Below are 13,052 nucleotides of genomic sequence, written 5' to 3' on the forward strand. Positions count from 1 at the left end.
ATAATAAATAAATATAGATTCATTCTGAATATAGATGGATATGGTTAAAAAAACAAAAATTGCTTGTTCAATCATATTTGATTCGTTTTTCGAGCTCTGAAATCAACAATGCTTAGCAGATAAATTTGAAAAATATATACACATTTTATGATAATCTAGAAATTTTCTTTTGTCACAAAAGAATACAAATGTCTAAAACAGATATATATATATATATATATATCTACTTTTTGGCAATTAAGAAAGAATTATAAATTTTAAGTTTTGGGAAGGAGGAGACAATTTTCTTCGCTTTGACTTAATCGGGTGGCAAATTAGGCAAAATTGCTACTTTACTGTTAAGTTTATTTGGCAACGTTCTTAATCTCTCTTTTTTTTCTTTTTCTTTTTCTAATATTTTATATGTAAAAATTTGTTTGATAGTCAAAAAAAATATTACAATACCGATATGAAACTTCATAGATTTGATAATGTGTTGTGTTGTTTGTGTATTTATTTAAAAATTATTTATTTAAATACAACTTATTAAGTTTTTTCGTTTTAAAATATTTAAATGCAAACTCATTTATTAAATTATCTTATAAACCATAACATGATTAAATTTACTTAAAAATATAAAATATTATAATAAAAAAATAAAAATAAAAATAATCAAAATACAATCACACTTAACCAATGATTAGTTATAAAACAAAATAAAGAATAATTATATTTACAAAATTAAATATTAAATAGTTGAATTAAAATATAACATACAAGATTATAAGACGGAGTAGTACTATCAGATAATAAATATTTAATAATTATAATATATATATTTCAAAAATACCCTTTATAACATATTAATCCTGTTAACTAATGTGTTTTATCATGCTAGTATGGTTATGAATCCATACTGTTAAGAAACATGAAGATTGATAATATCGTGTAATTTTTTGTTATGTTATTATTGCGTCATGTAGAATGTTTCTAAATTTACTTTACTTTACCTTCCAAAAAAAAAAAAAAAGAAACTAATGGCAAACTTTTGATAATATTATTGAATTAGCTCTAAAATTTCAAAAATATTATATATATATATATATATGGTATGTCATAACCATAATTAATTTAAGTGCAGAATTTAGCAATTGTTCATTGAGAAATTTGACCTGCGACTGTAAGAAGTTAGTTATACAAGGCACTAATCATCACTATTGGGGACATTTAAGGCTGGCATGGCACTTGAAAATTTTCCTCTTGTTTGTAAAAATCATGTGAGGTGGGCGGGATTGGCTTAGTTGCGCATGCACACTGTCAAAATTTTGAAATATATTTTTTTCTTTTTGAAATTAGAATTTGTTGTAAGGATTAAAAAAAAAAATTAAATCAAATCTTTTTCTTAGATTGGATTCTAAATTGAAGTGGTAAAAAAATTAATCCAAGTGAAAGGTACTAAAGGGGGACAAAAAATTAAAGGAAAAAAAAATTCCTCCGCCTCTTTGGGACTTTGTATCAGGAAGTTAGTGAAATTTCGTTATCAATAATTGTACATATTATTAATGTGAAAATTCATTGAACATATTAAATTATTAAATTATTAATTTATGAAGGGCTACCAAACAAAAAAGAAAAAGTTTTCAAAAGCACCTTCGTTTCTATAAATTATCATGAGCACTTTCCTTTGGTTTCAAGGTATAATCATCAAAAAATAAAAAATATCATGGAGATCGAGATATCGAGAATGGCAGCAGCTTTGCTACTGTTTCTGATATCATATATTTTGTATCCTCAATTGGAGGTTCTTGCGTTGGCCACTTCATCTGATAATGGTACAAAACCCACTTAATTTTTTTTTTTTTTTTTTTTTTGGTTTTCATTACGCTATTTGTAATATTTTATGATGTATTTCTGTTTACATATTTTTAATCAAAATCACTAAAAACGAGAATTCTTTTTTTATCAGTTATAAACTCTAAATATTAATGTTCTAAATGCATTTAATTTTGTTAGATAAAAACGAAAGTAGTGTATCTGTCACAATGATTAATTTCGTCTTCGAATAATGTTTGTATTTTTTTGTCTCCCTTTAACCCATTATAACAAAAAGTGGAAAATGCAAATGAAATAACTGAAGTAACATAACTAAACTATACAATTATAGTCTCCGATCATATATACTACGTACTTTTTGGCTTTTAAGAGCAGCCCTCTACTATGTATATGAAACAGAACAGCGTTTCTAGATGTTGTATCAAATTAGAAGCAAACTTTATTCAAATTTTCACACTTCTCTTCACGTTTTACAGATTTTAGTTACATGAAATCTGTACACAATGCAACTGATCTACCATTAGAAGACGTATATGACTACATAATAGTGGGAGGAGGCACAGCGGGGTGTCCGTTGGCTGCAACTTTATCAGAAAAATACTCTGTTCTTGTCCTTGAAAGGGGCAGTACCGCTGTTGCATATCCACTGGTGTTGGACTCAAACAGCATGTTAAATAATCTCTTGCAGAAAGACGATGGAAAGACACCTGCCCAGAGGTTCGTTTCCGAAGAGGGAGTTAAAGTTGTAAGAGGCAGAATCCTGGGTGGTACCAGCATGATCAATGGGGGATTCTTCTCCAGAGCCGATGACCAATTCTATAATGAATCAGGCGTTGACTGGGACAAGGATTTGGTCGAGAAAGCATATCAGTGGGTGGAAGACACTATTGTGTTCAGCTACAATTTGTCTACTTTTCAATCTATTCTAAGAAAAGGTTTGCTTCAAGCAGGTGTTGGTCCTGACAATGGATTCACTCTGCAACATTTGGTTGGAACCAAAACTTCCGGTTCAACCTTCGATGATCAGGGAAGGAGACATGGAGCTGTGGAGCTTCTCAACAAAGGAGTACTGAAGAATCTGAGAGTTGCAGTTGAGGCCTATGTGGAAAAAATCATCTTCAGCTCTTCCAATAATGCATCACGTGAGTACTACTACAACATTATTATTTGATGAACTCTGTGTCTCTCTCTGTTTTCATCTGTTTTAATATTAACAAACTCAATAAACACAGGTTTGTCGGCAACTGGAGTCATATATAAGGATTCGAAAGGAAGGACTCATCGGGCATTTGTAAAAGATAAAGGAGAGGTGATATTGAGTGCAGGGGCAATTGGAAGCCCTCAACTTCTCCTTCTCAGCGGAGTTGGTCCAGTTCCTCATCTTTCTTCTCTGCATATTCCTGTTGTTTACTCAAATCCTGATGTGGGGAATTTTATCACCGACAATCCTCGTAATAACATCAACATTGTATCCCCATTTGCATTGGACGCGTCAAATCCACGAGTTGCAGGAGTTGTAGGAGGTACATGTAACACCCCGTCCCAAATCGCACCGGAATCCGTGCACGTTGACCGAGGTTGACCGTTGACCAAAGGGGTCAAAAGTTGACTTTTTGACTCGGTGGGAATTTCGAGTTGACCAGGGTACCGTGGCGAAGTGCATGACGCCCTGAGTTTGTAGACTAGTAGCACGTCGAAAACGGAGCTACGGTTTGAAAGTTATGGGCAAAACAAGTTGAAGTGTAAACTGTCTAAAAGGTGCCGGGAGTTGACTTTTTCTTGTGATGTAATTGTGAGTTGACTCTTGTATGGTTGTAAAGTACTCGTCGATACGAGTTCATAGACTAGCGGCACGCTTAAATCGGACTTGTGGTTAAAAAGTTATGGACGTTTGAAGTTTACCGGATACCGTATTATTTTAATGTTTTTGGGTCGTGAACAGTGAAATGCCATGTGTCAGCTTCTGAGTGGTCCGCGTGGCATGAACAGTGTCACACAGGGTTTTAATTTTGAAAAACTCTCGGGGAAGAGAGAGAAAGAGAGAGAAGAGAGAGAAAGAGAGAGAGGAGAGAGAAAGAGAGAGAGAGGACCCGCCGGCCGCCGGTCATTTTCACATTTTTCCGGCCTAGTTACTGTACACGCGCCGGCCAGCCAGATTGCCCACCTCATTTCCGGTAAAACCTCCAAATTTCACGGCGAACGGCCGCCGGACGCGCCCGGATCGGACGTCCGAAGTTTGGCGGCGATTTTTCCCCTCCACCGCCGGCCACCGCGAATCGGCACTATTCCGGCCGATATACAGTACACGCGCCATACACCCAGCATCCTCTCCTCAAGTCCGGCCTACCCACCAAAAATCACGGCCATCGGACCACCGACGCGCCGGGATCGGAGCGTTTTCCGGCGAGGGGTCGAAAATCTTCAAACGGTGATTTCTCCGCCGTCCGACCTCCGTTTTGCTCACCGTCGGTCCCGTTGGATTGCTCTCCTCACGATCTACAAATCTGCAAAATTTCACAGCAAACGGCCACCGCCGGAAAATACTGTTCCGGCGACGGTTGCCGGTGACGTGGCGGCCTGCCGGAAAATACTGTTCCGGCGAGTACCCGAAAATTCCGGCCAGCTCCAGTCTGCAGTGTTCGACCTCCTGAACCCAAATCCGACTTCCGTTTCCACCAATTCGCGACGGTTTGGGAGAATTGCAGAGCCGAAACCCGAAAAGCTTTCCGATAAAATTCCGACCCCGTCGGGTACGATCATCGGAAATTAAGACCGGATCTGTGATTAGCATCACTCGAGCTTCGATTCGGTATATAATTCGTAAATTTTAGTTATCGTTTGTGTTTTGACCCCCCGGGTACCGGGTATTATTTACCCGAATAAAATATTAATTTATTTGACTGTCTGTGAATTTTGTTCTAGGAGCACCGGTGAGTCGTAGAATTGATCCCGTAGTGGATCATGGGTTAATTGCGTGCTCCAGGTGAGTGACCCACCTTCAAATTAATTTTGGGAATTTAATTGGTGAATATATAATGTGTGATTTAAATATTTGGAAGTTAATTTCTATGTGCCAAATATTTATTTGAATTATTGTGGAATTATTTGTGAATTTATCGGATTTAAGAAAATGTGTATTTCACCAATTTATGCCATGTGGAATTATTTTATGGTTTTGAGGATTTTGAAATTGGTGTGGTTTTAATGGTAAATTGGGCACGATTCGATTTTCAAATATTTCAAGGAAAATATTTGGTTATGTTGGTGATTTCAATTTTTATGAAATATGCCCATAAAATATTATGGGATTTGATTATGATATTTCGAGAAATTATTTATGCTTGGAAAAAATGTGGATATTTGAATTGATGGATTTGGGAGTTGGTGAATTTGAAAATCATGGAATTTATGGTATGGATTATAAGTAAATTGTGGAGAATTTCCCGGTTCAAGCGGATGGATTATGCCCGCTATGCTTATGAAAAATGTGAAATTTGTTTTATGATTTAAATTTATGGATTTTATAATTTTTAGATGCACCGTGCACGTACTGGTGTTCTGATTATGTGATCTGGTATATGTGATATGGTTAGTGTGCACACGGTTGTGATTAGCGCGCAGGTGGGTGTGATTAGCGCGCAGGTGATGTGATTAGCGCGCAGGTGGGTGTGAGTAGCGCGCGGTTGATATTATGAGGGTGTCCTGTGGATGCCATCGGAGAGGGCGGCCACCCCCCTTTGGCCGGGACACCAGGTTAGCAGCGGCGCTGTGGGACGCCACGCGACCGTATGCCGGTTTCTCTCTATAACCTCCTGTCTGGCGGTACCTTGGGACGCTGGGTACTGTTGGCGCCACTGGTATATAGTGGGTGCATCAAATGATTTTCAGAACTGTGTTTTAAAAATAAAATGTTTGGAAACTGAATTGGAATTAAAAATATAATTGTTACCGCTTCTGGTATTTAATTGATGTCTTGGTTTTCGGGGAATATGGATAAAGGGTTTTGTGAAATTGTTTTAAAAAGGGGAACCTTTCCAACTGAGAGAATTGTAAGGGTTTTGAGAGAAAATATTATTTCCAAATAATTATTATTTATACTTATTACTGTGATATTATATGGTATAGTAGTAGGGTCGCTCACTGAGATGATTAGCATCTCACACTCTTAAATTCCGTTCCTCTAGGTCCCAGGTTGTCGGTGTTCATTCGGAGCGGACTTGATCTTCCTCGCTGTTTTACTTCGTGAAGTACCCTGTTCTTCTTTATTGCAGTTGTACTATTTCTTTCACTCTTGTTGTATTTATTTTGCACTGGATTACTGTATTTATATTGAAGTGCTGAAATTTGTGGAAACAATTTGTAGTCTGTGGGAGGAATAAGGGGATGTTGTTAGAAGTGTGTTTTCAGTGCAGGTAATTTGTGGTAAGTAAATCCCTTAGGGGAGGCTCTGCCGGATTTTCCGTTGGAGGGTTCGGTAGAGTTTCCCTGGGATCAGGGCTGTCTAGGGTTTCGGGGAAGGAATTCTGGACGGGTCCTGACAGTACAGGTGACTTCAATGTTATAGAGGGATTCTCCTACAATTCGCCATTTTCATTTCCTCAACCTTTCGGCCTGTTTCCAAACTCCACTTCTCCTTTACAATTGAGCGTGGCAACCATTATTCATAAGATCTCGGGACCTAAGTCGCCCGGTTCCCTCCGGTTGTTGTCATCAGCAGAAGTGAAAGTTAGTCCGGCTGTCCGGTTCAACTACTTTTCTGAACCGGTGGATCTTGCTCGTTGTGTTAGAGGAATGAGGAAGGTTGGTGATATGCTGAAGACAGACTCCTTTGAAGAACTCAAGTTTGAAAAACTGGAGGGTGCAGAAGGTTTCACGTTTTTAGGACCATCTTTGCCGAAGAACCAGTCAGATGATGCATCTATGGAGACGTTTTGTCGAAGCACGGTGACAACCTATTGGCATTACCATGGTGGTTGCTTGCTTGGAAAGGTGGTGGATGGTGATTACAGGGTGAAGGGGACAAATTCACTTCGTGTGGTAGATGGATCCACATTCAAATCCTCACCAGGGACCAATCCTCAGGCCACTCTTATGATGATAGGCCGGTTAGTTTAATTTCTTTAGTCAGAAAACTAATATCGGTGAAATTAATATTAATCCAGCAAATTACTTATAACCAACTGCCTAAATATTTTTCTTACTTGGTTGTGTGTATTTTGGGCAGGTACATTGGGCTCAAGATTCTGCAGGAAAGAAGAGCAGCAAAGTAGATACATAAAATATCGTGGTCGGGAATAACAAATTTGTAAAACCACCATTTCCATATGTGATTAGTATGTTCAATAAGTCATGGTGGTTGTTAAGCTTATGGGTTATAATACTTTCTTGTATCTACATTTAATATATAAATTTATATATATACATATGACACTGGGGTCTGCTCTGTTTCGCTTGCTTCGAGCTCAATTTTCATTATATCAAAAAATTTTTTATCAGCATGTTTCGTTTAGAAAAACTATTTGATCAGTTCTTTTCGAAACTTTTTTTCATCATTCTTATTTCTTAATCTTATTATCTTCTTGATTAATGATCTCTAATAGTATCTGTTTTTGGGCTTCACATAATGAAGTCATGGTCAAGATGCAATGCAACAAAAATTTACAGATCAAAACGATAATAAAAAAAATTATCCAGTTGAGATTGAATGAGAACTTGTAACCTGTTGGTCAAACCATACATAGATTAAAAAAAATGTTTGGTAAAGTCATATTTGATGTGTTTTAATTTATATATATTCTTGTAGTATATGCCATAGTTCATACTTTTATGGTTGAAAAATAAGTTTGACTTCAAATCCTTCAAGCGTTATCTAAATCAATGTTTGTGCCTATACGTCTATAATTATTTAATTGTCAAGTACATATGAGAGATGATCTTTGCCAGATATATGGAAAGTAGGGAGAATCTTACCACTGCAGTCGTAATAAAAATGTTTTGACTTGTAATTTCAGTGACTCTTCAGTGTAAGAAGATTTGAAATATAATTTTTGAAATTTATCCATATGTATAAAAACCATTTTGTATTTTGTGTATTTTAATTTATTTACTTTTAATATTGGAGAGATTCAATCTAGATCATTGTGTTAGGAAACCGTGGCTTTGCATAACATTAAAGAATAAGCCATATACATTGAATAAACTATTAACTATATAATTTATCTTCTAAATCTAAAAACTAAAAATATCAATGATGATTATGTTTAATTTTAGGCAAGTAAAAGAATCCAATGGTTCAAGTTTGTTCAGAACCTATGGCATCAAATCATCTCATACGACAGTTGATGGCGTTGTTGCCACGGAATTATTTGACTTCTCCACTGTAATTTGCTGCACTGTTTTGTCCTTTCCAACTCTCTCATGTTTTTTTATGAATATTTTATGAGGGGCTGTGGACAGATATTTGGACCTCATCTCTCTTTCTGCCTGCTCCGTAACAAATGGATCCAGATATAAAATTTTATTTATTTATTTATTTTGCTGAGTATAATCAAAACATAGGTTTTCTTTTTCTTTTTCCCATTGTAAATGTAAAACAAAGTAGAGTAATATGGAAATAGAGTTATTAAAAGTAATCCAAATATAGAGTTTTTTTTTTTTTTTTTTTTTTTTTGGGGGGGGGGGGGGGGGGGGTAAATAATGTGAAAATTCGTTCGACGTATCCTCTCTGCAGAAAAGAAGAGTAAATAGCTGATCAATCCCAAATAAGTCCCAAAGAAGAGAAGCTAATTATATATATATACACCTGATCATATCCTCTCTGCAGAAAAGAAGAGTAAACAGCACAAAAAGGCTTCAAGCCTTCAGTAGCTAGGCCTGCAGCAAAGGTTACAGCATGGTGGTCTGTTATTCCAACGTCGAAATATCTTTCCGAAAATTGTTTCTGGAATAAATTGAGTCCAGTTCCACCTCCCATTGCAGCATGAATTGCCACAATTTTATCATCAGCCTCTGCCTCTGCAATGTACTGGGTAAATGAACGAGTAGACGACTTGGCCTTCAACTGCTTCCCCCATCTGGGTTCGAATTTCACCATGTCTAATTATGAGAGAAAAAAAAAAAATAAAAAAAACGTTTAGCGAACAATCCAGATTTGAAAATTGTGGTTAAAATAATAATTTTATAGTTTCTAAAGAATAATATGCACCATGCATCTTATCAGAAGCAACTTCAGCTGGAGCACGGCCATTTCCTTTCTCTGTGATGATATGTATGAGAACAGGGTCTGATGCTGGCATTTCCTTAACCTTGTTCAAAATATCAACAAGATCTTCGACGTTATGGCCATCAACTGGACCAATATAGTACAGTCCAAGTTCTTCAAACAAAGAAGCCCTGAACCACCCGATATCCCTCTAATATAGGTGTCAACTTTTGCAGCAATTTCATGCGCTTGGCCTCCAAATTGCCGACTTCACTTATCTTTCAAACGATGTGGGTAATGCTTTTAATTGCCCTAGCTAATGGTGAAATAGAAATTGCTAAATCAACAGCTCCTCCAGAATGGCTGGTAATACCACATAAAGGGTGGAAATAGCCTGCTGATGAATCCGAAGAAAATAGCATGGTTTAGAAGACATCAAACATAGATCTTTCAACTTTTGGTTGTTGAAAAAGAAAAATAACAAAGGCATGAACCTTGATGGATGATTAACTTCTCTTATTATTGCATTTTCATTTGGATGGATAAAAGTTCATCATAATTGATAAGTTTTATTAACTTTGGGCAGTCAAAATTTCATAAGTTTATGAAAATCCTTGTTGATTAAGAGGATTAAAATTTTACCTTTGCTGCTTCACGTAGTTGACGAAACTTTCTACTAGAATGCAACTTTGTTAAGGCTTTGCTTAGAGCTCCAACAGAGGAGGAGCAGGACCATCAAGAGTGGCAGTTGGGAAAGACTTCTTTGTTATCATTTAAAATGATGATAAGATTAGTGTCAAGGTAACCAGCGTTGGTTCCTGGCTTTATATGCTTGCCCTGCTGTCATTTCCCCATCACCTATCACAGCAACTACATGGTTGTTCTCCCCTTTCATGTGTAACACCCCGTCCCGAACCATGTCGGAATTTTTGCACGTTGACCGAGGTAACCGTTGACTTTGACTTTGACCGTTGACCAAAGGGGTCAAAAGTTGACTTTTTGACCCGGTTGGAATTCTAGGTTGACTAAGGTACCGTTACAAAGTATACGTTGGCACGAGTTCGTAGACTGGTAGCACGTCAAAAACGGAGCTACGGTTTGAAAGTTATGGGCAAAACAAGCTGAGGTTCAAACTGTCCAAAAGGTGCTGGGAGTTGACTTTTTCTTGAGATGTAATTTTGGGTTGACTCTTGTATGGTTGTAAAGTACTCGTCGATAAGAGTTCATAGACTAGCGGTACGCTTGAATCGGACGCTTGGTTAAAAAGTTATGGACGTTTGAAATTCGCCGGATACCGTATTATTTTAATATATCTGGCTTAAGTGCACAGTAATGCCACGTGTCAGCTTCTGATTGGTCCACGTGGCATGAACAGTGTCACACAGGGGTTTTTATTTGTTAAAACTCTCGGGGAAGAGAGAGAAAGAGAGAGAGGAGAGAGAAAGAGAGAGAGAGAGAGTCGCCGGCCCCCGGAGATTTTCAAATTTTCCGGCTGAGTTACTGTACACGCACCGGCCAGCAAGGTTGCCCTCCCCATTTCCTGCAAAACCTCCAAGTTTCACGGCGAACGGCCGCCGGACGCGCCCGGATCGGACCTCCGAAGATCGGCGGCGAGTTTTTCCCCTCCACTGCCAGCCACCGCAAATCAACCCACTTCCGGGCACACGCGCCGTACACCCATCATCCTCTCCTCAAGTCCGGCCGACCCACCAAAAATCACGGCCATCAGACCACCGACGCGCCGGGATCGGAGCGTTTTCCGGCGGGCCGGAAATCTTCAAACGGTGATTTCTCCGCCGTCAGGCCTCCGTTTTGCTCACCGCCGGTCCCGTTGGATTGCTCTCCTCACGATCTACAAGTCTGCAAAATTTCATGACCAACGGCCACCGCACGCACCGCCGCCGGCGACGGTTGCCGGTGACCGCGGCGGCTAGCCCGAAAGTACTGTTCCGGCGAGTACCCAGTTTTCCGGCCGGCTCCAGTCCGCTGTGTTCGACCTCCTGAACCCGAATCCAGCATCCGTTTCCGCCAATTCGCGACGGTTTGGGAGAATTGTGGAGCCGAAATCCGAAAAGCTTCCCGGCGAAATTCAAACCCCGTCGGGTACGATCCTTGAAAATTGAGACCGAATCTGTGATCAGCATCACTCGAGCTTCGATTCGGAGCACCGGTGAGTCATAGAATTGATCCCGTAGTGGATCGTGGTTTAATTGCGTGCTCCAGGTGAGTGACCCACCTTCAAATTTATTTGGAAAATTTAATTGGTGAATATATTATGTGTGATTTAAATATTTGGAATTTAATTTCTATGTGCCAAATATTTATTGGATTTATTGTGGAATTATTTATGAATTTATTGGATTTAAGAAAATGTGCATTTTACAAATTTATGCCATGTGAAATTATTTTATGGTTTTGAGGATTTTGAAATTTGTCAGGACCCGTCCAGAATTCCTCATCCGGAACCCTAGACAGCCCTGATCCCAGGGAAATACCACCGAACCTTCCAACGGAAAATCCGGCAGCACCTCCCCTAAGGGATTTACTTACCACAAAATTTCCTGCACTGAAAACACACTTCTATAATTGTTCCCTTATTCCTCCCACAGTACTACGAACTGGTTCCACAAATTTCAGCACTCCAAAATAAAAATACAGTAATCCAGTGCAGTACAAATACATAAGTGTCCCATACAGTATACAGAGCTTTATGAAGTACTACAAAATACAGAATACAGTAAAGGTGAAAGAAATAGTACAACTGCAGTAAAAGAAGAACAAGGTACTGCACGAACAAATACAGCGAGGAAGATCGAGTCCGCTCCGAGTGAACACCGACAACCTGGTACCTAGAGGAACGGAATTTAAGAGTGTGAGATGCTAATCATCTCAGTGAGCGACCCTACTACTCTACACTATCATACCACGGTAATAGGTATATAAATAATAATTAGTTGGAAATAATAATTTCTCTCAAAACCCTTACAATTCTCTCAGTTGGAAAGGTTCCCCTTTTAAAACATTTTCACAAAACCCTTTATTCATATTTCCCGAAAACCAAGACATCAATTAAATACCAGAAGCGGTAACAATTATATTTTTCATTAACATTTTATTTTTAAAACACAGTTCTGAAAATCATTTGATGCACCCACTATATACCAGTGGCGCCAACAGTACCCAGCGTCCCAAGGTACCGCCAGACAGGAGGTTATAGAAAGAAACCGGCATACGGTCGCGTGGCGTCCCACTGCGCCGCTGCTAACCTGGTGTCCCGGCCATGGGGGGTGGCCGCCCTCTCCGATGGCATGCACAGGACACCCTCATAATATCAACCGCGCGCTACTCACACCCACCTGCGCGCTAATCACAACCGTGTGCACACTAACCATATCACATATACCATATCACATAATCAGAACACCAGTACGTGCACGGTGCATCTAAAAATCATAAAATCCACAATTTAAATTATAAAACAAATTTCACATTTTTCATAAACATAGCGGGCATAATCCATCCGCTTGAACCGGGAAATTCTCCACAATTTCCTTATAATTAATACCATAAATCCCATGATTTTCAAATCCACCAACTCCCAAATCCATCAATTCAAATATCCACATTTTTTTTCCAAGCATAAATAATTTCTCGAAATATCATAATCAAATCCCATAATATTTTATGGGCATTTTTTATAAAAATTGAAATCACCAAAATAACCAAATATTTTCCTTGAAATATTTGAAAATCGAATCGTGCCCAATTTACCATTAAAACCACACCAATTTCAAAATCCTCAAATCCATAAAATAATTTCACATGGCATACTTTTATAAAATGCACATTTTCTTAAATCCAATAAATTCATAAATAATTCCACAATAAATCCAATAAATATTTGGCACATAGAAATTAAATTCCAAATATTTAATTCACACATAATATATTCATCAATTAAATTCCCCAAAATTAATTTGAAGGTGGGTCACTCACCTGGAGCACGCAATTAACCCATGATCCACTACGGGATCAATTC

General features: G+C 38.1%; 1 protein-coding gene and 1 long non-coding RNA gene across 3 annotated transcripts; one reads left to right on the top strand and one right to left on the bottom strand.

Annotated features, from left to right (window-relative positions):
• Positions 1 to 1,652: 1,652 nt before the first annotated feature.
• Positions 1,653 to 7,240, top strand: LOC107410829 ((R)-mandelonitrile lyase 1). The gene is made up of 5 exons (XM_048471065.2): positions 1,653 to 1,811; positions 2,289 to 2,954; positions 3,045 to 3,341; positions 6,359 to 6,917; positions 7,037 to 7,240. The coding sequence occupies exons 1-5, from the start codon at positions 1,703 to 1,705 to the stop codon at positions 7,080 to 7,082; spliced, it is 1,677 nt and encodes a 558-aa protein (XP_048327022.2). The 5' UTR covers positions 1,653 to 1,702; the 3' UTR covers positions 7,083 to 7,240.
• A 710-nt stretch (positions 7,241 to 7,950) lies between these two features.
• On the bottom strand, positions 7,951 to 11,340 carry LOC107410730 (uncharacterized). 2 transcript variants are annotated; one of them, XR_009640841.1, is made up of 4 exons: positions 9,656 to 11,340; positions 9,017 to 9,410; positions 8,615 to 8,907; positions 7,951 to 8,536 (listed from the first exon to the last, which is right to left on the bottom strand). It is a non-coding gene; the product is annotated as an uncharacterized LOC107410730 (long non-coding RNA). The 2 variants fall into 2 exon arrangements; XR_007243036.2 differs by having other exon boundaries at positions 7,951 to 8,907; positions 9,656 to 11,335.
• Between the last annotated feature and the right edge of the window lie 1,712 nt (positions 11,341 to 13,052).

Source organism: Ziziphus jujuba, chromosome 1 (genome assembly GCF_031755915.1).
Source record: "Ziziphus jujuba cultivar Dongzao chromosome 1, ASM3175591v1".
NCBI classification, from domain to species: domain Eukaryota; kingdom Viridiplantae; phylum Streptophyta; class Magnoliopsida; order Rosales; family Rhamnaceae; genus Ziziphus; species Ziziphus jujuba.